The following is a 24764-nucleotide window of genomic DNA, read 5'->3' as shown; positions in this document are numbered from 1 at the left end:
GAGGTGAGGTCCGGGAGCTACTCCGCGGAGGTGGACCTCAGGCGGGGAGCGTTGGATTTGGGACGATGTTAGAGGTAGTGCCAGTATGACTCGTGGATGGAGAAGGTGTGGGGTTTGAGGAAAAGACAGAAGCCAGACCCTGTTCACTCTGCTTCCCAGCACTTAGAACACTGCCTGGGACACAGCTGGTCCTCATTAAATATTTGTTGTATGGATACCTGTGTTCAAAGAGCAAAGGCCGAGCACCCCACAGACGTGCGCAAACACACACACACACACACACGCCCACACGCACGCCAGCATCCCCCCTGGGCCCAGGGACAGTGCGGGCCCCCCTCAGGCCGCCTGCACTTCCCAGGCTGTGGGACGGACGTGCAGCCCTGCACCCTCCAGCCCCAGCTTCCCCGTAATGAGGGGGATGCAGAGGCTCTGGGGCCTAGTCCATTCGCAGCGGGACCCGGGAACCATGAGCACGTAACCTCTCTGTGCCTCGGCTTCGTAACTAGCAAAGTAGGAAGGATCGTATCTGCCCGGGCTACATCACACCCCACGCTGGGAAGTCAGCCACTGGCTCTGCAGCGTCGTGGCGTCCTGGGGGGCGGGGTGCCCTCGGAGCCCTCGGCGGCCCCCACTCACCACCAGCAGGTCGTTGAAGAGGAACACCTCCCTCTGGTGTGCGGCCTGCTTCTGCAGCTTGTTCACATCCGTCACCTCAAAGAGCCGGCTGCAGCAGACCAGGCGGCGATGGGGCTCTGACAGCACCTGGGCCGGGGCACAGCGCTCAGCCGGAGGACCAGCCGAGGTCGCAGCCCTCCTCCCGGCGCCCACTTTCCAGAAGAGCAGATGCAGGCCCAGGTTGGCCCTGACCCTCCCTCTTTCCTCCCCCGGGGTTCTCCCCCCTTCCTCAGGCTCCTTAGGGAGCAGGGCTGGGCCAGAGGGCTTCACGGTGCTGGACGCAGCGAGCAGATAAAAGGCGGGGAAAGGAAATTGAAAAGAGCCTTCGGATTGTGCACCCCTTTCCCTCCGAGGCCTTCGTGAGGGCAGCCCCACATCCCGGGCTGTGCCTCTCTCGGCTGCACACCCAAACACCAGTGTGCAAGAGGGAGGGGTCCCGGGGACACCGCGAATCTGCTCCAGTGTGTGAAAGCCTCCTCAGGGGGCGTCCGCAAACCTGACAGGCTATGACCTCAGCACAGCAGGCTCCGGCCAGAAAAGGCCGGCCCCCCACGACTGGGTGGAAGGGTCCAGTGCAGAGCCTCAGACGGGGTCCCCAAACTGCTCCCTGAGCCAAGAATTTGGGGAGGTTAGGTTAGGGAGGTGGAGGCCAGGACCTTTATGTCTACGGTATACAGAGCCTCTGCTGACGTCTACAGAGGATGCTCCCTTAAAAATCACTGCAAACTTGGAAAACACTGCAAACTGCGACACGGGCTACAACTCAGGGGCCACCCCAAGGATTTGAGAACCCACGTCTAGGGCCTGCTTTAGCCCATTTCCTGCCTTCTATTCAGTAGGACCATCCAGGATGCCCAGGACCTATACCACCCCACACCTCCCTATCTGGCCATCCAGATGCTTCGACCCTAGAGCACCGGGCAGTCTTTCTCAATATTTCACTTCAGTCTCTCCTGCCGCAGGAGCTGGTCGCAGGGAGCAACGAGGAAATCGGCAGGTGGAAGGAAGAGGGTGCCCTGCACAGCACACGGAGGCACTCGATACAGTAACTACAAGTGAGCGGAGAAGGGGAACACAGTTCTGAAAGATGAGGAGGAGATGCCAGGAAGAAGGAAAGGGAAGGAGATGGAGACAGGGCCTCTGCAGCCCCGGGGGGGGAAATGATCCCCCGCAGCGAGCGCTGCTCTGTGGTGGGCACTTACTGTCTTCATGCCCACGATGGACTTCTCCACCTTGGTGACATACGTGACGTGGTCCTCGTTCGACTTGAGCTCCTTCTGCTGAATCCTTTCGTAGATGCCGACCACCAGCTCCCTGGGGATGTCAGCCCCGTCATCCACACCTACGGCCGTGGAACGGGGAAGGGGAGGGGGTGTCAGGGGCCTGGAGCCAGAGAGGGGGCGCCCCTACCTGACTGCCGCTCCCGAAGAATGGCCTTGACTTTGTCCTGTCCCCGCTCCGAAGCCTTCAATGGCTGGCTCCCCATACCCGCTAAAGCAGGGATGAGCTCCTTTGCCAGGTACCAGAACTACTACACTAGGGCAGAGCACGTGCCCCCAGCGCCCCCTCCTGCTGCTCCGTAGCCAGGGCCTCCGCTCCCCCCCCTCCCAGGCCTCCTTCCCCATCTCTGAACGCGGCCCCCGTGGTCCTGCCTTTGCTCCCCCCGTTCTCCCGTCTTGACAACCTCCACCCCAGCCCCGCCAGGAGCGTCGCTGAGCATCGCTGTGTCGGCCTTCAGGCCCTCCCCTCCCCTCCGGTAAGGAGCGTGGAGCTCAGCGATTAGTTGTCGAGTGGTGACAAGATTCTCCCCTCGCTGGGAGCACGGGGTGGCGGTGGGGGGTGGGTAGTGAGACATTAAGCGAAGGAGAGGAGGGCAGCCCCCGTGGTGGTGCTGTGAGGAGACCGCCACCCATCTCCCACTTCACAGTGACATTCAGACTCTGGCAGCAAAAGATACCAGCAGGAAATATACCAACACGAAAACAACTTTCCCCGGGAGGTAGAAACAGAGGCAATTAAAAAAAAAAAGTCTTCTTTCTACTTTTTCTAAATCTTTCTTCAATGATCATACACTCCTTTTTTTTTAAGAGGGAAAAATTAAAAATAAAACATCTTGGGCAAGTGCTCTCCAAGGAGTTTTCCTAAGTGCCGAGAGGACATTACACCTTCTGTGAGCGACCCTCTGTATTGACCCTGTTTCTCCCACATCTGAGTTTGGTTCTGAAAGTCGGGCACCCAGGGGCCTGGAAGAAGCCAGGCTGGGGGCAAGAAAGAGCAGGCCAGGGACTGAGCACACGGGGCTCCCAGGTAAAGACGGCAGCTTGCACCCCCTCTGCTCCTTCTGAATGCCCTAGAAAAAGGAATTTTTTTTTTTAAAGGCAGAGACGGGGGAAAGAGGCAGTGGCACCAGGGGACCTGGAAGTGGGTGAATGAGGACATGGATCCGCAAACCTGGGAAAGAAGAAACAGAAGCCAGCAGAGAGGTTAGGAGGCTCAGAACCACCAAGGGCTCTGGAGTTGCTACAGCCCCTGGAGGTGGAGGTGAAGGTGGGCTCGAAACAGGAAAGTCGGTTGAAAATCAGTTTAAAAGGCAATTAGACATCCCCGCCCCTTCCTCCACCCCAGTCTTCTGATGGAGCCTTCATCCTCTGGAAGGGATGAACCAGGAACTCTGGGCTGGGGGACCCCAAGCCCAGCCAAGGGTGGGAGTCTGTGCTGAAAACTGGGGGATGGAGATGATGTCTACATATTAGGAGACCCCCTCAACCCATTTCCCACAAAGATCTCGGAATACTGGCAGACAGACTCATACCCTCCGGGCAACGGACTGGACATTTCTCTTTTGAGGAAGCAACCAGCACAAGAGAAAATATCTAAAGATTCTGCAGTCAGGTCTCCCAATGAAACAGCTCAACTAAATCTTGCTATGAGAATGTCCATCAGTCAGCAACCCCATACGTGCTCAGAATTTTAATCAGCCTTTTAGTGGCTCACTGTTAAATATGGATGGACAACCAAGTTTCATCCGAAAAAACATCATATCTTCAGAGATAAATAAGAAGATACTGCATCTACAAAACAGGAACAAAACGCTATAGAAAAGGACCACTTAGAGAGCAAAAAAGAGTTACTGAAAATGAAAAATAAGACAGCAGAAACGAAAAACTTAGTAGGAGATTTGAAAGATAAAGCCAAGGGACATCTTCAAGAAAGTCAAATGAGAAGACAAAGATGGCAGATAGAGAGCTCTAAAGATCAGAGGCTCAAACTGGGAGTTCTAACACCTGAATAATAGGAGTTCCAGAAGGAGAGTATGGAAAATGGAGAGGGAAAATGATCAGATACAATATTTAAGAAGAGTTCCCACCTGAAAATAAATTCTAATTAGAGCTATTGTATATTGGAGTATATGTATGCAGTTTTCCAAAATAATATAAGCTTATGCGAAGATGTCTAGGCAGTTGCCAGATGGGGCAGAACTTTTACACTTTACAGAATTTTTAAAACTTTACCAGTAGGGACACAAAGGAGTCTGTACAAATAATTTGATCTGAAATTACTATGTGAGGTTAAATATTTTGTGAATATTAAATTATCAGGTCTATCTGTGAGTTAACCAACAACTGGATACAGCTGAAAGTACCAACTGATTTTCTTTATTTTCTTCCAGTTTTATTGCTATATAATTGATATACAGTACTGTATAAGTTTAAGGTATACAGCTTAATGATTTGACTTACGTAGATGATGAAATTGTAAGCAGCTCCTTTTCCCCTTTTCTGTTTGTTCATCCCTGTTTTCCTCAGACCTTCATCATAAAGATGAGATCACTAAGCAACATTCAACCTAGCTCCTGATTTCTGCTTTACTAAATGTACAAAATGCCTTACTTAACCTGTTGATTCCTTTCCTGGATTAGAAGGAGTAAGAATGAAGAATTAAGTAGTTAAAGAATGACTAACTCTCTACCCCTAGGTCCCCCTTAGTAAATTTGCAGGTGGACCCCGAGGGCACAGGCGGACCACGTGGGTAAAAGAATCCAATTGCAGACAGACCACTTGAGCAAGACAGCGTCCCAAGGAATATCAGGAGAAGTCAGCAGGTCTGCGTGCAATGGAAAAATGACGAAGAATCTGACCTCCTGCTTTAATGATTAACTGAGATTGTTTCCCCTTTTTCCCTTTAAAATTGTCATGGTTGAGCAGAATCTTCAGAGCTGGTCTCTGGACAGAAGTCCACCTTCTCCCCAGATTGCCGGCTTTTCTGAATAAAGCATCTTTCCTTTCTATCAAAAAACAAGAGTTCCCACAATCAGAGGCATGTGTTTCTAGACTAAAAGGAAGAACGTAGTACGCAGCACAATGGATGAAAAAAGGACCATAACAAGGCACATCATGGTGAAAATTCAGAACACAAAAGACAAACAGAGGAACCTAAAAATGTTCAGGGAGAGTGAAAAAACATAAGCAAGAGGTCAGGAATTGTAGCGGTAGCGGCACTGACACCTAAAAATCAACGGAGCAACGCCTTCCAAATTCTGAGTTCAGTGTTTCCAACCGGGAATTCTGCTCCCAGCCAAATTCTCAGTCAAGACTGAGGATAGAAAAAGAAATATCCAGACATGCAAACTCTTAAAAAGTTTGTCTCCAGTGTCCCTTTTCTCTGGAAGTCAACTAAAAACGAGGAAGCGATGGAACCCAGGAAACCTGAATCCAACACACGTCAGTTAGGAGAGGACTTGGCTGGTAAATGCCATAAAGTTTATCTCAAGGCCCTGCTCGTGGCTCTCCTCTCCTAAGTCGTGGAGCAGGAAGGGCCGGTACCAGCCAGGCACCGGCCGTGGTGCCTGGGGCCTGGAGGTCGCCCAATGGAGGACGTTCCACAGAGGGCAAGGGGCGTCGCCCAGGGGCCCTTGCCGCTTGCTGCAGGACAGTGGCAGCAGCTCCTGGAAACCACCCCCCCCGCCCCGATGCCTGGCACGCTAGCAACTTCCCCAGGGCCGCTCTGCGAGACCGGGCCCAGAGAGCGGCACGCAGTGCCCTTGGCCACCGGGGTGACAACCAAGCATCGGGGCTGGGACTCCCGGAATGACCCTGGGCAGCGTCCCCGCTCCTCCCGCCGCCCCTCCCCTACCTCGCAGGTTTCGGATGAAGTCCTCCAGCATCATCTTCCGGTCAGGCTTAATGTTGGGGCTGTACATGTCGGTGTTGAGGAGGATGACGGCGAAGGCCAGGATGAAGACGGTGTCCGGGTTGTGGAACTGCCGCACCACCTCGGGGTTGCACATGCAGTAGCGCTGGCTGTGGGGGAGACACGTGAGGGCGCTGAGGGCCCACAGCCTCCCTGGGCTCCAGCGGTGGGGGGACCTGGGAACGTGCCCAGTCCTCCGAGGGCTTGAGCCCAGGGAGGTTCCCCCTCCCGCCGCCGACTGCCGTCTGCCCCCTACCTCGGTCCCCATCCCCTCCGAGGGGGCGGGGCGGCTGTCACACACCCAGAGACCCCCGGAACCCCACTCCCGGCCCCGTTCCAGCCTCACACAGACGCTCAGGAAAGATGTGCTGGTCGATGGGGATGGTGAGGTGCCTGCAGGGAGAGCCCGAGGGGTCTGTCCCGCATCTTTGCTTCCCTCGCGGCCCTCCAGGGACTCCTGGCCCCAGGCTCACGGCCACTCTGCTTCCCCAAGCCCCGGGCGTGTGCGAGGGGAGTGGGGCTGGGGAAGGGTCCCACCTGAAGGTCTCTATGAGCCGCTCCACCTTCTGGGCCTCGCCCTGCACGCGGATGTGCGCCTGGAACTTGCGCAGGGCCTCGTCCAGCTCCATGGCGGAGAAGTCCATCTCGTCCACCACGCAGCTGAGGCCGGGAGGGGAGGGGCTCGTGAGGGCCGTGGGCCCCGAACCTCCCTGCACCCACCAGAGCTGGGAGGAGGGCGCGGCCCACCCGCTGGCTGGAAGCCCCACCCTGGTGGCGAGTGGGGACTTGGTGTCTGTGACCAACAAGGGGGGACTTACCCTACCCACCCCCAGGGTCTCCTTCCACCGCCCGCAAGGACCCTCCTCACACCTCCCCCCACCTGACAGCCCTGCGAGGCACTGGCTGAGGGCCTCCCTCCCACCTCCGGACCCTGGGGCCCAGGGCTGCGGCCAGCTGTCCAAGGCCCCAGGGCCAGGAGGAGGCCAAGCCGGCTGCCTCCGAACGCAGGTCCTTTCCTCTCAGCCCCGGAGTGTCCAGAGTTAGAGGCGTAAACGGTGAACAGCGTTTCTCTTCTGTCCTCTCCGAGGCCTCCTGGGGCCTTTCTCCCTGGTTTCCATCCCGTTTGGGAACCTCCTCTTACACCGCCCCTCCCAGGTCAGAGCGTCTGCAGACAAGGAGCACCCCCTCCTCCCCCCCAGGTAAGTGACAAGTCAGCTTCACGTGGAGGGGACAGGGTGACAGGTGCAGCCAGATTCTGGGCCCGGGCCAACCACTGAATTTTTGTGGCTTGGGGCCACAGGCTCACCTCTTGGAGCCTCAGTTTCTTTTTCTGAGAAGGGAGGGTCAGAGTCCTGCTCCCCAAGGGTCCTTCCACCTCCGAAATGCCACCTCTGGCCCTGGAGAGTTCGCCTCTGGATGTCCCCCTTCGGTGCGTGGTGGGGACGGGTGCCAGGCACCCCATCAGTCAGTCTCTCTCCTCTGGCTTGGCCTGCTCCTGGGCCTCCCTCCCCAGGACCTCCCAGCCCCCGGCGTATCCACCCTTACCCTCCTCGGGGTGCCCCGCTTCCAGGGCCGTGAGCAGCAGGCCCCGTGCCCCTGCGGGCCGCAGGCTCCCACGTGGAGCAGACGTGTCCCCTTCTGCACCCACGCGCTGCTCCGCTCTCCTCTGTCCTGGTCATCTTACACCTGCCCCACCCTGCCCTCTCTCCGTTCCCACAGCCCGTGGTGGACGCCACCAGCATCACAGCCCTGGACACCACTGCCCACCTGTCCCACCCTGAGCAGGCCCCAACTCCTCCGTGATCAGCTCTGGGGCTGCCCGCGGCCTGGGAGACTTGGGGGTCCCCGCTTGACCCTGGCTCAGCTGTCGGTTCTTAGGAGAAAGCAAGGAGCCCCCGTGGCGGCAGTCAGGGCCCTGGTGGTCGGCGGCCCCGCCTCCCCCCACTCTTGGGGGGGACAAGGAGGAGGGGGTGTCCCGAGGCCACCCAGAGAGGGCAGGGCCGGGGGCTCTTTCCCCCAGGACAGGGCAGATGGCCGTCTGCAGGCCGGGAGCCGCGCTCAGCTTGGTGAAGCCCGGGCTTCTCTCAGGCTTGGCGGCCTCAGTAGAGGGTGGGGCAGGGACTGGGAGATGGGAGGCAAGGACTTGGCCCAAGGATGGGAATGGGCTGCGTCTCGGCACCTGAGACGGACAGCAGGTCCAGCGGGCGAGAGGGCAGCTCCTGTCGCCTCTTCCCTGGGCCGTCCCCAGGTGAGGGAAGGTGAACTCAGGGCAGCATCACAGCTGCGTGTCCCCCAGCCCAGCCCAGCCAGGAGGGACGAATCGAGCACGACTGAGCCAGACAGGATGCCAGTCGGAGGGGGCGAACCGGTGCTGCAGGAGGGCCACGAGCGGAAGCCGGAGAGGGAGACAGAGACACAGAGACAGCGAGAGACACAGGGGTAGAGAGTCAAGTGAGAGAGACACAGAGGGAGGGAGAGACAGAGACAGAGAGCAGGAGAAAGAGGGAAAGACAGACAGACAGAAGAAGGCAGAGCAGACGAGGGGGAGGAGGCTGGGCAGGCCGGGCTGGGCAGGCCTGGGTGTGGAGCAGGGGACAGCCACGCTGCAGCCTCTCGTCCTTGGGCCCCGCCGACTCTTGCAAGGCCCAGGCGCAGGCAACGGGCCCCAGCCTGGCCAGCCCTGACACACAGGCCGGCTGCCCGGAGGACCCCAGAACGGCCCTGGTGCCCGCGGTCTGGTGTCCAGGACTTGCCCCTGTCAGTCCATCCATCCCACCCCCGACCTGGCCCCCCTGCACGACTCTGAACCCCACGGTCCCGGCACCCTGTGTCCCTCAGCGGTGTCCCTCCCAGAACCTCTGTCCATGGACTGTCCCCCGTGCTCTGGACCGTGGCTGACCCCACGAAGGGCACCGAGGGAAGCGGCAGGAGGCAGCTGCAGAGCAGCCGGGAGCTGGCGGACGTGCCCAGCCAAGCACGGCGGCCTGCTTTCCAGCCCTCCACTCAGGTGACTGCTGCTGGCCGCTCGGGGCGGCAGCTGAAAGCTCCGGTAACAAGCCGGAGAGTCAAGGACCGGGGCAGGAGACTCAGCCGGTGGAAACGCCAGCCCGCAGAGCGGGGAGCAGGCTACACCACCCACGGTGCCGGGTGGGCAGACCTCTGCAGGCAGACACCTGGGCCAGGGGCTGGGGAGGCTGCATACAGCCCACCTCTTGCAGGACCCCATGGCAGAGCCTTCAGGCGGCCGGTTAACATGCAGGGCCCCGGCCCTACCCCAGATCTACCAACTAGACGATTGAGAGCAGGGCCTGGGAATCAGCATCCCTCAAAGTCGCCAGCCGATTCTTAGAAACTGAAAACGAATGGCTGAGCCGAGCGCAAGGTGGGGGGGATGCTTTTAAAATGAGAGCCCGGGAGCCCACGGGAGCACGCGTGTCCTCTCGGCTCTCAGGGGCTGCTTTTGTGGTGGGGTGGTGAGGGAGGGAGCGCGGGCGGGAGGGACAGGCACAGCCCCATCCCTTCTCCACGGCACATGCAGGCGCGCACGCACACGCGCACACACGCAGGCGCACACGCGCGCACGCACGCACACTGATTTCCTGCCTTGCTCCCCGCTGCCACCACAGGCATCGCTGTTTGAGGGGCAGGTGGTCTGGCGTTGTCAGATCTTCGAGAAAAAATCTAGATGTTTTCTGCAAAACCCCCAGAAGCTGTCTTGAGAGGCGGAAAGACACTACTGCCCCCAAATCGTTTCCTGTCTGTAGAGCTGGGGGTTGGGCCAGGTGACCTCCTGCCCGCGCCGTGACATTCTCTGATGAGGACCCAGACCCAGAGCCGGCCCACAGTCAGCCTCTGGAGGCTCCGCGGACGCTTGCAGGTAGCAGGGGAGGGCAGCGTCGTTTCTGGCTGGCTTTGGAATACAGCTCACATGACTGGCTGCTTCTCCCCACCTCCCAGGGAACCAGTGCCCTCCCGGGGCAGGTGGCCGGGCCGAGGCCATGCTCTGGTGGACACTCACCTTGTGGGGTGGGGGGGGGCTCCGTCATCCAGGAATCACTGCCCACGGTCCTCGCCCCTCCCCACAGCGTGGCTCTCCTTTCCCTCCCTAAGTGTGTCAGCCTGCACCTGACCTTGGCTCTCTCTCCTCTCCTCTCCCCGTCTCCCATTCTTCCCGTGTTCTGCAGATCACTTGCACCTACAATCTCCCCTCCTGTCCTCCTTCTTCTTCATCACCCTGAAATTCTGCTGGGCTGACAGTTCTCCAGATCCTTCTGCCACCTCCACCAGCACAGCCAACAGCCCCCTCCTCTCTGATCACCTTTAAGGTAAAAAAAATCACACGTTTCTGGGTGGTCGTTTCTGGTGTATAATCTCCCCATTTTACAGAAGGTAAAACTGAGACTGCAAAGGGGCTTGCTTGGTGTTCCCGCTGCTAGGGAGACCCTCCCCAATCTACTCCAGTGGGCAGCTCCCTCTGCACCTCCTTCACTGAGCACTTTTTTCAGTGCTTCGCTAAGTGGGCAATGACTTCATCTCCTCAGTCCTGTGGGATATTAAGCATCATCCTGTTATTTTTTATTTTATGAGGAAACCAAAGCTCACGAGAGAGCTGACCTTGCAGGGGGACTGCACACATCGCATTCCTGGCATGTTCCCTCTCGGGGGCTGTTGCTAATGCATCTCTCGCTGGGCGCTGCTCTCTCACCCACATGCCTGGTGGGACCTGTGAGGGGCCAAGGAGGGGCAGATGGACACATCACAGAGTCATGGGTGAAGGCCACTTCACTGTCAGCAGTCACATGAGGCCATGTGGCCGCCCTGCAGCTTCTGAGCTGGCCTGGCACACGGAGCCCACAGCAGCGGACCAAACCCCTGACCCCCTACCTTCTGCTTCCTGGGGCTTTCTCTGACCCCCAGTAGCTTACTTGCCCTCCCCCTCCCTCCCCCCTCCCCCCCTCCCCCCGCAGGCACTGAGCGCCTCTGCATATGCAGCACTATGCTAGGGACCTGGAATAAGTGGCAAACAACACAAACACAGATCCTGTCTCAGTGAGAGAGACAGGCATTAAATGCAGAGTCAAAAATAATTATTTCATTATAATCGTGACAAGTTCTGTGTAGGGAAAGGACAGGGTTTTGTGAGGGGACAAAGGAGATGTACTTTTTATTGGTGTGTCCAGAAATGCCTCTTTGGGGATGTGACATTTGAGCAGAGACCTAAAAGATGAGTAGGATCTGATTAAGGGAGGGGGAGGGGTGGGGGAGACAGCACACACCAAGGCCCTGTGGTAGGAAAGAACTTTCAAGGTCCGGGAAGGGTCAGTGAGACAGTGGGAAATAATAGAAGGGTACGGTCAGAGGAGTGATAAGATCCAGTTTGTTTTAAGATGATTTCTCTGGTGTTGGGCGAGAATGAATGAAAAAGGAAGGGCAGGAGCAAGAGAGAAGCAGGGGGCCATCAGGATGCACCCACAGAGGTTCAAGCTAGAGATGACGAGCCTTGGCTAAGGTGGAACAAATTGAATGGACCTGAACAGACCTGAACAGACCAGGCCAGCTCAGAATCCGAGAGACATCCTGGAGGGAGAACTGATGGGACAAGGTGATGGAAGGAATGTGGGCGGCGGGGAAAAGGAGTTGGCGGTGAGTCTCAGAGCTCGGGCTTCAACACCTGGGGGCCTGGTGGTACTAGTTTTTGAGATGGGTGGACACATGCTGGAGGAGAGATCGAGACCTCAGTTTTGGACACATGAAGTTGGAGATGTTCTTTCATATCAGTTTAGTTATCTACTCAATCATCGTCATTAGCACCCAAAGTCTTGCCTTTTCTATTTTACAAATTAAAACCCAGCCTCGACCCTTCTTTGCTCTGTAGTCACTAATTCTTTTCTCTACTCCTCTTTTTTTTAAAATTAATTAATTTATTTATTTTTGGCTGCGTTGGGTCTTTGTTGCTGCACGCGGGCTTTCTCTAGTTGAGGCGAGCGGGGACTACTCTTTGTTGCGGTGCACAGGCTTCTCATTGCAGTGGCTTCTCTTGTTGCAGAGCATGGGCTCTAGGTGCGTGGACTTCAGTAGTTGCGGCACGCGGGCTCAGTAGTTGTGGCTTGCGGGATTAGTTGCTCCGCGGCATGTGGGATCTTCCTGGACCAGGGCTCGAACCCGTGTCCCCTGCATTGGCAGAGGGATTCTTAGCCACTGCGCCACCAGGGAAGTCCCTCTACTCCTCTTTGGAGCCAAACTTCTAGAAGTCATCCCTACTCATGCTGTTTCCACTTGCTCAATCCCATTCACTTTTCAACCCGCTCCAGCCAAGCATCTACCCCAGCATTCCATTAAAACTCTTGTCAAGGCCACCAATGGCCGCCGTGTTGCCAAGTCCAATGGCGCCAACGTCTGTCCTCATCGCACCAGCCTCCTGGCAGCATCAATGCGGTTAAAGACTCCCTCCTTGGAACACTCCTCTCTCTTGTTTCCATCCCATTGCCCTCCCCTAGGTTGACTCTTCCCTCTCTGGAGGCACCCCTCCTCCATCGCAGGCCCTCTTCCTTGTCCTCCTCCACCTGGCCTCTAACTCAGGGCTGGCCACCAGGTCCCTTCCCCACTTTACAGCCTCTTCCTAGGGGCCTCACCCATTCCTATGGCTCTGAATGCCACCGCACACTACAACTCTTAAGTGTAGCAGTGAGTCACCCTTATTATTTTACCATCAGTCACTAACTAGTTAATTTTTGTTGTTGTTAATCTACAGTGTTCATAAGAGACCACCTTAAGTAACGGTGCTAGTAAGCGTGGATGAGGGCTGCTGAGTGCAAAGGTCAGTCCTTGGGCAATCTTCACAAGGCCACAAGTTGTGCTAGCATCTCTTGCAGGAAAGTCAGGGTGTACATATTTTATGTTTTACCAAGTATTTAATATTTTAACTTGCTCTGAGTAAATATTTGATAATGTCTAGTTTGAGGAATTCTTCAGATGAAATGTCACCACATCCAGCATCGCTCTCCCCTCAAAGCTAAAAATATATACGTGTTTATTTGGTATAATCTGCACAGATTACTCCAGTGGGCCTGCAGCAAAGACATATTCACACACAAAGACCTAGTGTTCCGAATTCTCAGCAGCCTAGTAGGCTGTTGGCTGTGATTGGCCACCTCTGTTCTCCGCCCACCCCAGTCACCAGACCCTGCTGCCTCTCCCTGCCTCTGGGCTCCACTCGCCTCTACCCTCCCTGCAGCCTCTGCTGAGGGTAACGGCCTCATCATCTGGCCACAACTGGGACTTCAATAGCCTCCGAACCAGCCTCCCTGCCTCCAAAGCATCTTCCGGAACAACACTTCTAGGACGGCCACTTGGCCCTGTCACTCACTCCTCTGCTTATATTTTTTCAAGGTTTCCCACACCCCTCATATGAAGCCTGAGTTCCCCAGCAAAGCACGGCCCTGGTCACTCCCAGACTCTCCCGCCCCTTCCGCATCCTGGCTCCCCCACAGCCCCAGGTTTGCACACGCTGCTCCTCCTTCCTGCCGCCCACCCCCAACCTCCAGGTCTGCCTTCCCTCTCTCCGGAATCTTCCTCGACCTCCGCAGTGCCTCTGCTGTGTCTCCCGTGTCACCCAAGCATCTGCCTGTCCTCCCACCAGGCCACGCGCTCCCCGACGCCCAGAGTCGGTCTCTGCATCCCTGGCGTATGTATGAACTCAGTAAACATTCCTGGGGTGGATGAAGGAGTGAGTGACAGACCAAGCTCAAGAACGAATGGTACTGTGAGCACACGGTCAGCTGGGGAAGGAGCCCTGCGGCCGGCGCCTCTGGAAGCTCTGCCCAGTGGCCCCGATCCGCTGGACCTGACCCCTGGACACGGCTGCCGGGGGAAGGGCCCCGTGGATTCCAGACCACGGGCGGCGAGGCGGCCTGGAGTGCACGTGCTTCCCACTTCCTCAGCCAGCTACGCGGGCCAGGGAGTGATGAGAACCTGCTGAACTGGCCCTGTTGAGGCTGCCCCTGAGGCGCTGTCTGCACCCGCCTCGGAGGGGCCGCTGGCTGGGGGTGACCGCGGAGGTGCTCCTGCTGGGGTGACCGCGGAGGTGCTCCTGCTGGGGGTGACCGCGGAGGTGCTCCTGCTGGGGGTGACCGCGGAGGTGCTCCTGCTGGGGTGACCGTGGAGGTGCTCCTGCTGGGGGTGACCGCGGAGGTGCTCTGGCTGGGGTGACCGCGGAGGTGCTCGTGCTGGGGTGACCGCGGAAGTGCTCCTGCTGTGGGTGACCGCGGAGGTGCTCCTGCTGGGGGTGACCGCGGAGGTGCTCTGGCTGGGGTGACCGCGGAGGTGCTCGTGCTGGGGTGACCGCGGAGGTGCTCCTGCTGGGGGTGACCGCGAAGGTGCTCTGGCTGGGGGTGACCGCGGAGGTGCTCTGGCTGGGGGTGACCGCGGAGGTGCTCGTGCTGGGGTGACCGTGGAGGTGCTCCTGCTGGGGTGACCGCGGAGGTGCTCCTGCTGGGGGTGACCGTGGAGGTGCTCGTGCTGGGGGTGACCGCGGAGGTGCTCCAGCTGGGGGTGACCGCGGAGGTGCTCCAGCTGGGGGTGACCGCGGAGGTGCTCCTGCTGGGGTGACCGCGGAGGTGCTCCTGCTGGGGTGACCGCGGAGGTGCTCGTGCTGGGGGTGACCGCGGAGGTGCTCCTGCTGGGGGTGACCGCGGAGGTGCTCCGGCTGGGGGTGACCACGGAGGTGCTCTTGCTGGGGTGACCGCGGAGGTGCTCCGGCTGGGGGTGACCGCGGAGGTGCTCGTGCTGGGGTGACCGCGGAGGTGCTCGTGCTGGGGGTGACCGCGGAGGTGCTCCGGCTGGGGGTGACCGCGGAGGTGCTCCTGCTGGGGTGACCGCGGAGGTGCTCCGGCTGGGGGTGACCACGGAGGTGCTCTTGCTGGGGTGACTGCGGAGGTGCTCTGGCTGGGGGTGTCTGCGGAGGTGCTCTTGCTGGGGTGACTGCGGAGGTGCTCTTGCTGCGGTGGGGGCTTCTCCTTTCTGTGGGATTCTGTGGCAAGTCCCTCCCAAGGGCTGGGGAAGCGTAAGCACAGATGTTCCCCGCATCTGTATAAACAGGTACAACCTTGCAGGAAATTGCTCGTTAGCACATCGTGTGCGGCGTCAGTCTGTGTTGAGGGGAGATGAAGCGGCTACACAACAGTGATCAAAATGAATTTCGTCATCTCAACTATTTTTTTTTAATGATAGCAAGACAGTGTCTGGCAGACAAAGGAACTGGCTGGGAGCTGAAAATAGGTAATGATAGCAGCAGGGATTTTTAATTGGCTGGAAGAGACAGCAAAGACCTGGAAGGTGAGGTACAGGCCAAGGCCGGGAAGAGGTGTGTGCGGTGCCCATGTGGGGCTCTGCTCCAGGCGGAGCCGGGGCCGGGTTTCAGGATCAGGATGGAAAACGAAACCGCCCACCACCATGAGCTGGAGGAACCCGGCTGTTATTTCTGCATTTCTTGTCTCATACAATTCAATTAAAAATATCCCCGTCCGCTAGGGAGTTATTTTTGTTAGTCGGAACTCATAACGTGCCTAACAAAGGTCAAGGCTTTCTGGAAAAGTGCAACGTGGCCAAGAAAATAGAGCAGGAGGGAACTGACGCAGGAGGACCTGCCAGAGTCCCTGGTGACAACACGGGGACAAAGAAAATCTTGTTTGAAGTCCTCAGAAGGGATGGCGGCTGGTGTACCTTGAAACTGCTCCCACAAATCGGGAGTCCGTGTGGATGCCGAGGCCACTTCCCTTTTGCTGGGCCTGGCAGCCCCCTGTTCGCCCGTGGTTCTCAAACTTGAGGGCGCAGCAGAATCACCCAGCAGGCTGATCAACATGCACGTAGCTAGGCACCACCCCAGGGTTTCTGAATCCAGGCGTCTGGGCTGGAGTCTGAGAATCGACGTTGCTAACGAGTTCCGGGGTGCTGCGTCTGTTTGGGGGGCCACACTTTGAGACCCACGCTCTGTGCCAATGACAGGGGTAGGACAGGAAGAAGTCAGGCCTTTGGTGTCAGGCACCCTTGGGTTTGAATCTTGTCTCCACCATATAGGTCTTCAGTTCCAGTCACTTAGCCTCTCTGTGCCTCATTTTCCCCATCTCTAGGATGGAGCTAATACCTAAAACATCCAGTGGGCAGGTGGGGCAGGGTGGTATGGGTTTTAGAACAGACAATGTATGTAAAGCTCCCAGTTTACAACAGAGCTTAAGAAATGAGGTTCTCCAGACTTATGGTTGCCAGGGTGGGGGGGAGGGAGAGGGATGGTTTGGGAGTTTGGGGTTGGTAGATGCAAATTATTACATTTAGAATGGATAAACAACAAGGTCCTAATGCACCTTGCACAGGGAACTATACTCAATATCCTGCAACAAACCATAATGGAAAAGAATATTAAAAAAAGAATGTCTACACGTGTATAACTGAGTCACTGTGCTGTACAGCAGAGATTGGCACAATATTGTAAATCAACCATACTTCAATTAAAAAATATATATTAGGGCTTCCCTGGTGGCACAGTGGTTGAGAATCTGCCTGCCAATGCAGGGGACACGGGTTCGAGCCCTGGTCTGGGAAGATCCCATATGCCGCGGAGCAACTAGGCCTGTGAGCCACAGCTACTGAGCCTGCGCGTCTGGAGCCTGTGCTCCACAACAAGAGAGGCCACGATAGTGAGAGGCCCGCGCACCGCGATGAAGAGTGGCCCCCGCTCGCCACAACTAGAGAAAGCCCTTGCACAGAAACGAAGACCCAATACAGCCATAAATAAATAAAATTAATTAAAAAAAAAATATATATATATATATATATTAAAAAAAAAAGAAATGAGAGTTCTCGTTAGGGACCGAATCGGAGCTCACGTGCCCCGTGAGTAAGTAGATCTGCAGTTCCCTCTAGCGTAGGTATGAAGACCCTTTCCTTCATCGCCAGTGAACTCTGCCTGAAATTTCATCATTAGACCCATCAACTGTTTAAAACATACATCGATCAGAGAGAGGAAACTGAGTTAGCTCAGATCAGTGGAGATCTGTGGATCAGTTTCTCAGCTCTGTTTTCTTCCCAGATGAAAGGGTTGGGGCCCAGCAAATAAAGGTGAGTCAGGGATGGGATAGCATCTGATTCAGTTCAATTACTCTGCCCCTGGCCTGGGCACTAGTCATTTCTTCTCTCTGGGCCTCAGTCCCTGGCCAGGTAAAATGAGAGCGCTGGACTAGCTGACCGTCCAAAGCATTTCTCAGCACCATGATTCACAGCTGGGCTCTGACAAGCACTGTAAAGGCATTCGGACCACACATCTGTTGGGATGAAGCACAAGGCAGGATGGTGTAGAGTTTAGGGCTCAGGTTATGGACCACTCTGCCAGGCTTCAGATCTCAGCCACTGGTCAGCTCTGGGACTGGGGCAAGCGACCCACCCTCTCTGTTCCTCGGTTCCTTCACTTGGTGCAGACGCCCAGCACTGGCCTCACAGCGCTGCTGGCAAGATGGTATGAGGCTGTGCATGTAAGGTTCTTAGAACCGTTCCTGCGGGCACACGATACACGCTGGATATGTGTGAGCTGCCTGCTCACTCACAGACGGCCCTCCTGAGAAACCCGCGGGGAGTGTGACTCCCAGGAAGTCCCACTGCAAAGAGCGGCCAGTTTCAGCCACGCCTGAACATCACACAGGATCGAGAGAGACCTCTCCAGAGCTGGGCCCTGGGTACTCAGGAAGGGAATGGGTGGTGGGTATGTTCATTTTTGTGTAAAAGCCCAAGTTCTATGCATGCTCTATGTGACGAAGCCAAAGAGAGTCTCAACTCTGGACTTTTTCACCCCACTCTGGGGTTCCAAGATCTCCACATACAGGAGCAAATGATTCTTTTAAGTGCCAATGACTCTTTCCTGTTAAGTAGAATCTCTCATCTGTGTGTGTGTGAGCGTGTGCATGTGTGTGTGTGTGTATCTGTGTGTATGTGTGTGGTGGCGGGGATGGGGGAAAGGGCACTGGAGAGGTGAGGGGTCAAGGTCATAAAACCCAAAGACACCACATTTAGAAGAGACCCCCTCCTTCCATTCCTCTGGGTGGGGGGCAGCATCAAGTTTTCAGAACAGTGGAAATAGCCCCCGAAGTCTTCTATCCCTGCCTGCCCCAGCCTCTCTCCACCCTCCGCCAGACCCGTCAGAGTGGGCCTGGGCCCCAGCCTGCTCTCCCCTGCCCCGTGGATCTCCTCAGGAGCAAGGCAACCCTTCCGAAGCTACACACAGACAACACGCAGGACCTCCTCAAATCATTCCTTCCTAGCGATGAGAGGCCAGAGCCTTCCAGCCTATTGAGTTTGACAGACAATCTGTCTTCATTTCTGAACGTCCCCTAAGAAGAACAAATCTGTTGCACTCTGGCCAAAACATTTCCATGGAAATGAAATAATGAAATCTGACTAAAACGTCAGACTCTAATATCTAACAAAGAATGGAGCAGACACAGTGAGAGAAGGAACACCCGGGAAACTTTCTTCTGGCTACTCAACCCCAAAGCTGCCCTTCGTGCGTTTCCTTGGAAATGACAGATGCCCTCCATGGGTGTGAAGATCACCCGGGCCAGGAAAGAGACTGCTCACAGCCAGCACACAACATTTCCCCATCCGCTGGCCTTCAAACCTGCTGAAGCGCACACTTTAGAAAGGAAATAGAGCAGAGTCAAATTTCCCAGCCATGTGAAAACAGAGCGAGCCGCTTCCAGCCCCAGAGAATCCTGATGCCCGCTGCCCTTTGGCTCCCACTGCCCTTCCCCCTCAGCACCAGGGGAGGACTTCCTCCAAGCATTCGGTGGTCTCCTCCCTTCCCCCTCAGCACCAGGGGAGGACTTCCTCCAAGCATGCGGTGGTCTCCTCCCTTCCCCAGCGAGGAACTCTGTCTCAGACCAGCCCTGAGGAGTCTGAGGTTTCCCTGTGTTGGGGGAGGGAGCCGAGGGGAAGGGGAGGCAAGGGGGGTCTAATGCCCTGTGCTTTGAAGTGGGAAAAATAATAATAGAAATAGCTGACATTTTAAAAGAATGTACTAAGCATCAGGCACTGAGTTAAGCACTTTATATGCACTTAAAAATTTTTAATTCATATGACTGGTTCTATTATCCCCATTTGACAAATGAGGAAATTGAGGCTGGTTTCTCCTAAAAAAACAAACAAACAAAAAACAAAAGCCAACAACCAAAACGCAACACCTTCCCAGGTCAACACTGGAATGGACATGGCCCTTTGAGCTCAGAATGCCTCCTATTATTATTTGATAAAGCCTGGTTGGATACATTCTTTCTTGGAATGGGGCATCCATGGAACTAGGACACAAAGGGATGGAGAGGTCAGCTTGCCAGAGCACCAAGGGCCTGACCCCAGAGGCAAATGTCACCGCATCTGTGACGCTCAGACATGGATCAGTGGCTGGGACAGATTCTGCTTGGCCCGGCTCCTCCTCTCTTCCTGTCCCCCCAGGCCCAGGAGTGGGGGGAGGGCCCCATCCCTTCCCCTCCCAGAGACTTTCAGCCTCTCCCCTTCCAGTCTGGCTGCATCTTAGAGAGAGCGGTGGCTTGGGCTGTCTCAGTCTCCAAGGGGATGGGTGATTTATGTCTTTTATTCAGCAAACAGCTTTGTACAGAATGGATACGACAGGCTGAATGTCACCGGCGGGGGCGGGGGCACGTGCAGAATCCCAGTGAAGCCTTCCCGGCCTGGACACATGGCACTGGGTGACTGTCATTGTGTGTTTTCTCTGGTGGGAGTAAGGAAGAGGCAGTGGATCCTGAAGGGTTCCGAGAGAGCTGGCTTGAGTGGCAGGGAGATACCCAAAACCCCAGCATCTTGCTGCCCTGCCAGTGCCCGTCCCTTCCTGCTTCTTCATCCTCTCCAGGCACCTCGCCGCAGACAAACCACACAGTCGGCACGCTGCAGACCTGGGGGAGGAGGGTTCCTTTCCGCGGAGCTGCTATGTGCAGGCCGAGTCTGCCAGGGCCTCAGAGCCCAGGGCCTGCCAGAACAAAGCACGAGGGACTGAGGTGCTCACTGTGGCAGAATTGGGGCTCAGCTCTGTACTCGACCCCCCCCTAAGCCCACAGTGCCCACTGGAGGCTCGTGGGCCCCTCACCTCTCTTTCCACGTTCCTCCTCGCATCTCTCCCCGTTGAGACCTGGGTCTATAACTTCTCTGAGGCCACGAGCCAGGCCTGTTCCTCCCCCCGCCGCCCCGACACGTACACACGTGGGATGCCCAGTGCAGCCCTATTCCCAGCATACAGTAGGCACTCAGTATTTGCTGAATGAGTGGTGAATGGCCATCTTGTTCCCCGTGAACGCTGGCACCCCAGCCCCGCCCTGGAGCCCGAGGGCTGCTCTGGGCAGCTCTGGCAGGATGACAAGGCTTGTTCAGGGCAAATGATTGTGCATGACGCCAGGGTGCTACAAACGCACTAAGAATTAGGAAAGACGATAGATTCACCGGCGCTGGAGGGACCTCTGAGATCACGCAGCTCAATCCTCTCTCTTTACAGATGAGGAAGCGTGGAGCAGAAGTGACTTGTAAAAGCTCCAGAGCGTGTTAGGAGCGGAGCAGGGGCCAGCGCCGGACCCTCAGGTCCAGCCACCTCTCCTGCCACCACACTGCCTTCTCATCCAAGCCTGAGCCCGCTCAGCCGCCAGCCCTAGACCCCAGCCCACCTCCCCTCTCGGCGCAGGTGGCAGCGGCTGGTCTGAATCTCCAGCCCACATGCTCTCCCAGGGAGGATGGCAATTAGTTTCCATTGTGCTGTTCAGCACAACCTGGGCTGCAGAAAAACCGTGTGTTCCCAGAGCTGCAGATCAACAGGGGCCTAGCAGGTCAGAGTTCCGGGGCCAGGCCACATGGGGTCTGGAAAGGCAGAAGAGAACAGACAAGGCAGTCAGGGCCTGGGAGTGGAGCAGTCACCCCTGCCCCAGAGCAGAGGGACAAAGCGGGGTCACCCAGGGGGTGCGGGGCAGTGGGAAGGAATGAAGCCATCGGGCGCAGCACCTCTACTCACTCTCCAGTGGAAAGGGGACAAAGGCAAATGAAAAGTTCATGCCGGACAGATGAACCAGACAGAGGAAAGCAGGAAAGGAAGGAGATGGAAAACTTGACCTTTCTCCTCTTCCGTCATTTCCTCGAGGCATGCCCTCAGGGCACCCACACAGCAGGGGTGGTGGGATGGGGAAGGGGAGCCCGAGGGAGAGGAGGAAGATATAGAAATGCTGTCCATTTATGGGTTTAGGCACTCAGAACAGCAGTTCTGGGAGGAACAGCTGATTGTCCAAAGCCACCAAGAGTCAGAGGCAGGAGCTGGCTTCTGTCAACTAAGGGCCATCAGGGATTTCAAGGTCCCTTGAATGGGTCCAAGCCCCCTCTCTTCTGACTGCACTCAAGTAACAACTATCCCATCAGGAATTTAGGAATGTGATCAGGGATTCCCAAGCGCAACCAACCCCTCCACCCTCCAGGCGTGGAAATGCAGGCCCAGAGAGCAGAGACTGTCCCAAGACACGGCAGCAAGACTGCTCCGTAAAGAGAAGCCAGGTGTCTGAGCCCCACCCTGGGGACACTGCCAGTGACTCCATGCTTCTAAGCCCGGAGCGGGCGCCCCCAGCCCTCTGTGGCAGGAGCCCCCAGCCCTCTGTGGCAGGCGCCCCCAGCCCTCTGTGGCAGGCGCCCCCAGCCCTCTGTGGCAGGCGCCCCCAGCCCTCTGTGGCAGGAGCCCCCAGCCCTCTGTGGCAGGCGCCCCCAGCCCTCTGTGGCAGGCGCCCCCAGCCCTCTGTGGCAGGAGCCCCCAGCCCTCTGTGGCAGGAGCCCCCAGCCCTCTGTGGCAGGAGCCCCCAGCCCTCTGTGGCAGGAGCCCCCAGCCCTCTGTAGCAGGCGTCCCCAGCCCTCTGTAGCAGGCCCCTGCTGCTTCAAGAGCAAGTACAAAAGGAAGAGGTTCTCCCAGGACTCCTGGGGAAACACTTCGGCGACTGTACCCAAGGAGAAGGGGGTGGGGAGAGAAGTGGGGAGGGCTCCTTACAGAATGGTGACCTTCGAGAAGGAAGTGAGCTTAGGGGGGCCCAGCAGAAGAGACGAGGAGCATCGGGAGAGGCACGGGGAGAGACAGGGGTCCGGAGCAGACTTCACGGGGCCTCGCCCCCTCTCTGCCAGAGGAGAGGCGGCTCCAAGGCCCTGCTCCTCAGCCCCAGGGAGCGCTCCCCCTGCCCCGGGGCTCGCCTACCTATCCACAGCACCACACCCACGAAGCAGAGCCCTAGCAAAAGCGGCCCCCTCACCCCCGCCAAGTCCCCCATCTCCTGGACTTTAAAACAATTGTTTTGATCGTGTGACCTCACACACACAGCCCCAAATCCCACATCTACTGGACTTTAACCTTGGTGGTCACTCTACCTTTATGGAATCATAGTACTTTCTGGCTCTAAAACCCCTCAGTGTAACCCCTTCTTTTTCTGCCTCGTGTTTCCCCCACGATATAAAGCAGACACTCAGGGGCTGGGGGGCTGGACAGGTGGCAGGAGAGGGTGCTGAAGGGCCGGTCCCCCAGGCGGAGATGGCCCCAGAGCTGACACGGCCTTCTTCTTTTTTCAGGCTCACTCTCTTGCCTTTTGGTCTCCCTTGACCATTTCTGCGCCAGCCCCAGCCCCGCCCCCATCCCCATCCGCGGCCGCATCCCCATCCCTGTCCCCATCTCCGTCCCTGTGTCCCCATCCCCATCCACAGTGCCACGCGGAGGAGCACCTTGGCTCAGTAAGCGGCAGAATGACTGGAGGGGAGGCAGGTGATTGGCTAAGGACCATGGGGATTCTGGCTCCTGGACCAATCAGGAAGCCACCAGGACTGGAGCCAGGACTTCTGGGAATCCACCCAGACGTTACAGGTCCTGTCCTCCCTGTGGCCTTCCCCAGCTGAGGTCCCAGGCCGCCCAGGAGATCCGGGAGGGTGGGCCAGGAGGGCGGGGAGGAGCCCGAGGCGGGGCACTCACTCAAGCACGTCGCGGTTGAACTGCTTCTTGCTGTTGCCCAGGAACTCTCCGATCATCTGGCGGCTCAGGCCCTTACGCTGGAGCAGGAAATGGGCCACTCCGATGGGGGTGTCGGGGATGAAGCCTCGAGAGATCAGGAACTGGATGCCCTTGTCCGGGTTTCTGGGGTGGGGTGGGGAGGGGAGGAGGGGTAGAGAGTGAGGCAAGTCTCCCCATGACGCCTTTCCTCCCTTTCTTCCTGCCTAGAGAACCCACAAAAGTGCCTGAAGGTCCTTGGGCAGAATTCCCAGGAAATGTCAGCATTCCTTCCACTGCAGAGGGGCTCCCCTTAAAAAGCCCCTCTCGCCACGTTCTCCTGAACCTCCCTGCACAGGAGTGAAGATGGTGCAGGACTAGGGAGGTCTGGCCAAGTAGATTCCAGAGCAGGTGGAGAGGTGTCCCTTCCGTCTTGCTGCCTCAGTCCCACTGGATCTGACCCTGAGGACCCCAAGCCCTTCCTCCCGCCTGTATCCTGCTGTCTATACTCAGGACCCACGCTTGAACCGGGAGGGCAGAGGAGACTGGGAGATGGAGGTGGGATCTTCTACCATACCCTTCTTCCTTGTGTGTGGCAGACACAAGAAAGACCCTGCTCTTCAGGGTTGACTTTCCCAGGCTTGAGTCTGTGTGTGGGTGTGGGTGTGAGTGCTGTGTCTTAAGGCACACGTGCTCCCAGCTTGGTCTGCAAATCCATGCTGCTCCCTGAGCTGGAGCTTACCGGTCCAGGAGAAGATAAGTACAGAAATAGAGGCTAAGCCTGTAGACCATTTTATAGCACGTTGACATTTTCAGGACAACCAAGCATGTGACTGTTTTTCTAGCAACTTGTTTTAATTGTATTTTACAGAAGTTTCAGCCCACAACATATTGGGTAAAAACCCAAACTGGTCCTTCACTATAGCTAATTTGAGAACCACTGCCCAGTGGGATCCGAGTACCTGTGTGTGTGCAGAAGCGAGGGTAGGGCTGTGCTCCGCAGGGTGGCAGCCTGAGGTGCAAGAAGCAGCGCTGGGAGTCACACGGGTCTGACGTCACCCAACCCTGCCGCTTACTAGCTGTTTCTCAGGGCTCAGCTCACCTCGCTTGTGGGAGCCTGTTTCCTGTTCTGTAGAATGGCGTAATGATGCTCCCTCTAGAGATTGTTAGGAAGTCTGCAAATGTTTTATGTCAGGTGAGCTATGAACAGTAGCTACTCCCCCTAGAATATAAGCTGCTTGAGACCAGGGGATGTGTCTTGCTCATCTTCGTGGTTTCCATGCCAAGCACTCCAAAAATAACTTCTGAATGCGTAAATGAACACACAGGTGAATGGTCTCTGCTCAGTCCTCATTGATTAGGCAGGAGGGATGCCATGCTTCCCGGCTCAGGGCTCTGAAGGAAGGGGTGAGTGGAGGGTGGAGACGAGCGCCTCATGTACTTGAAATCTCCACAGGATGGGCATGTGTGTTTCCTCTGCTTGCCACCAGCTGTATACCTCTTGGTTGCAAGGAAGTTCTGGCTGGGGGCTCTGAGCTATGGTGGTCGTTCATTTCTCTGCTCCCACACCCCTGTTCTCTTCTGCTTCACCTCTGCTTGCTAGACACTCCCCTCCTATCCGCCCCCCGCACCCCCATTCCTCGCGCGAGGTCTCTGCTCCCCCCACCCTTTCCTCCTTTGATCACTGCCTCTTGTCTCCGTGTCATCAACGCCATGAGACTGATATTCCCTGTTTCCTTAACTTCATGTCCTACCCGAATGCTTTCTGCTCAAGCCTTATACTACTCGTACTATTATTTACTTAATACAGCATTTTCTCTGAAATTTTCTCACTTTCCAAAGCCTAGCTTCATCTAGCAGT

At 56.8% G+C, this 24764-nt stretch overlaps 1 protein-coding gene across 5 annotated transcripts in view; it reads right to left on the bottom strand.

The window, feature by feature from the left end:
- Positions 1–24764, bottom strand: part of IQSEC3 (IQ motif and Sec7 domain ArfGEF 3) — a 101935-nt gene that overhangs the window by 14153 nt on the left and 63018 nt on the right. For all 5 annotated transcript variants that reach the window (XM_057555897.1, XM_057555898.1, XM_057555900.1 and 2 more), the window contains 5 exons: positions 22889–23050; positions 6403–6525; positions 5809–5975; positions 1878–2017; positions 637–762 (listed from right to left, as the gene is read on the bottom strand). In XM_057555897.1, the coding sequence (XP_057411880.1) occupies positions 637–762; positions 1878–2017; positions 5809–5975; positions 6403–6525; positions 22889–23050 (718 nt within the window). The remainder of the gene's footprint in view (positions 1–636; positions 763–1877; positions 2018–5808; positions 5976–6402; positions 6526–22888; positions 23051–24764) is intronic.

Source organism: Balaenoptera acutorostrata, chromosome 11 (assembly GCF_949987535.1).
Source record: "Balaenoptera acutorostrata chromosome 11, mBalAcu1.1, whole genome shotgun sequence".
NCBI lineage: Eukaryota > Metazoa > Chordata > Mammalia > Artiodactyla > Balaenopteridae > Balaenoptera > Balaenoptera acutorostrata.
This window is presented reverse-complemented; position numbering and strand designations above follow the sequence as displayed.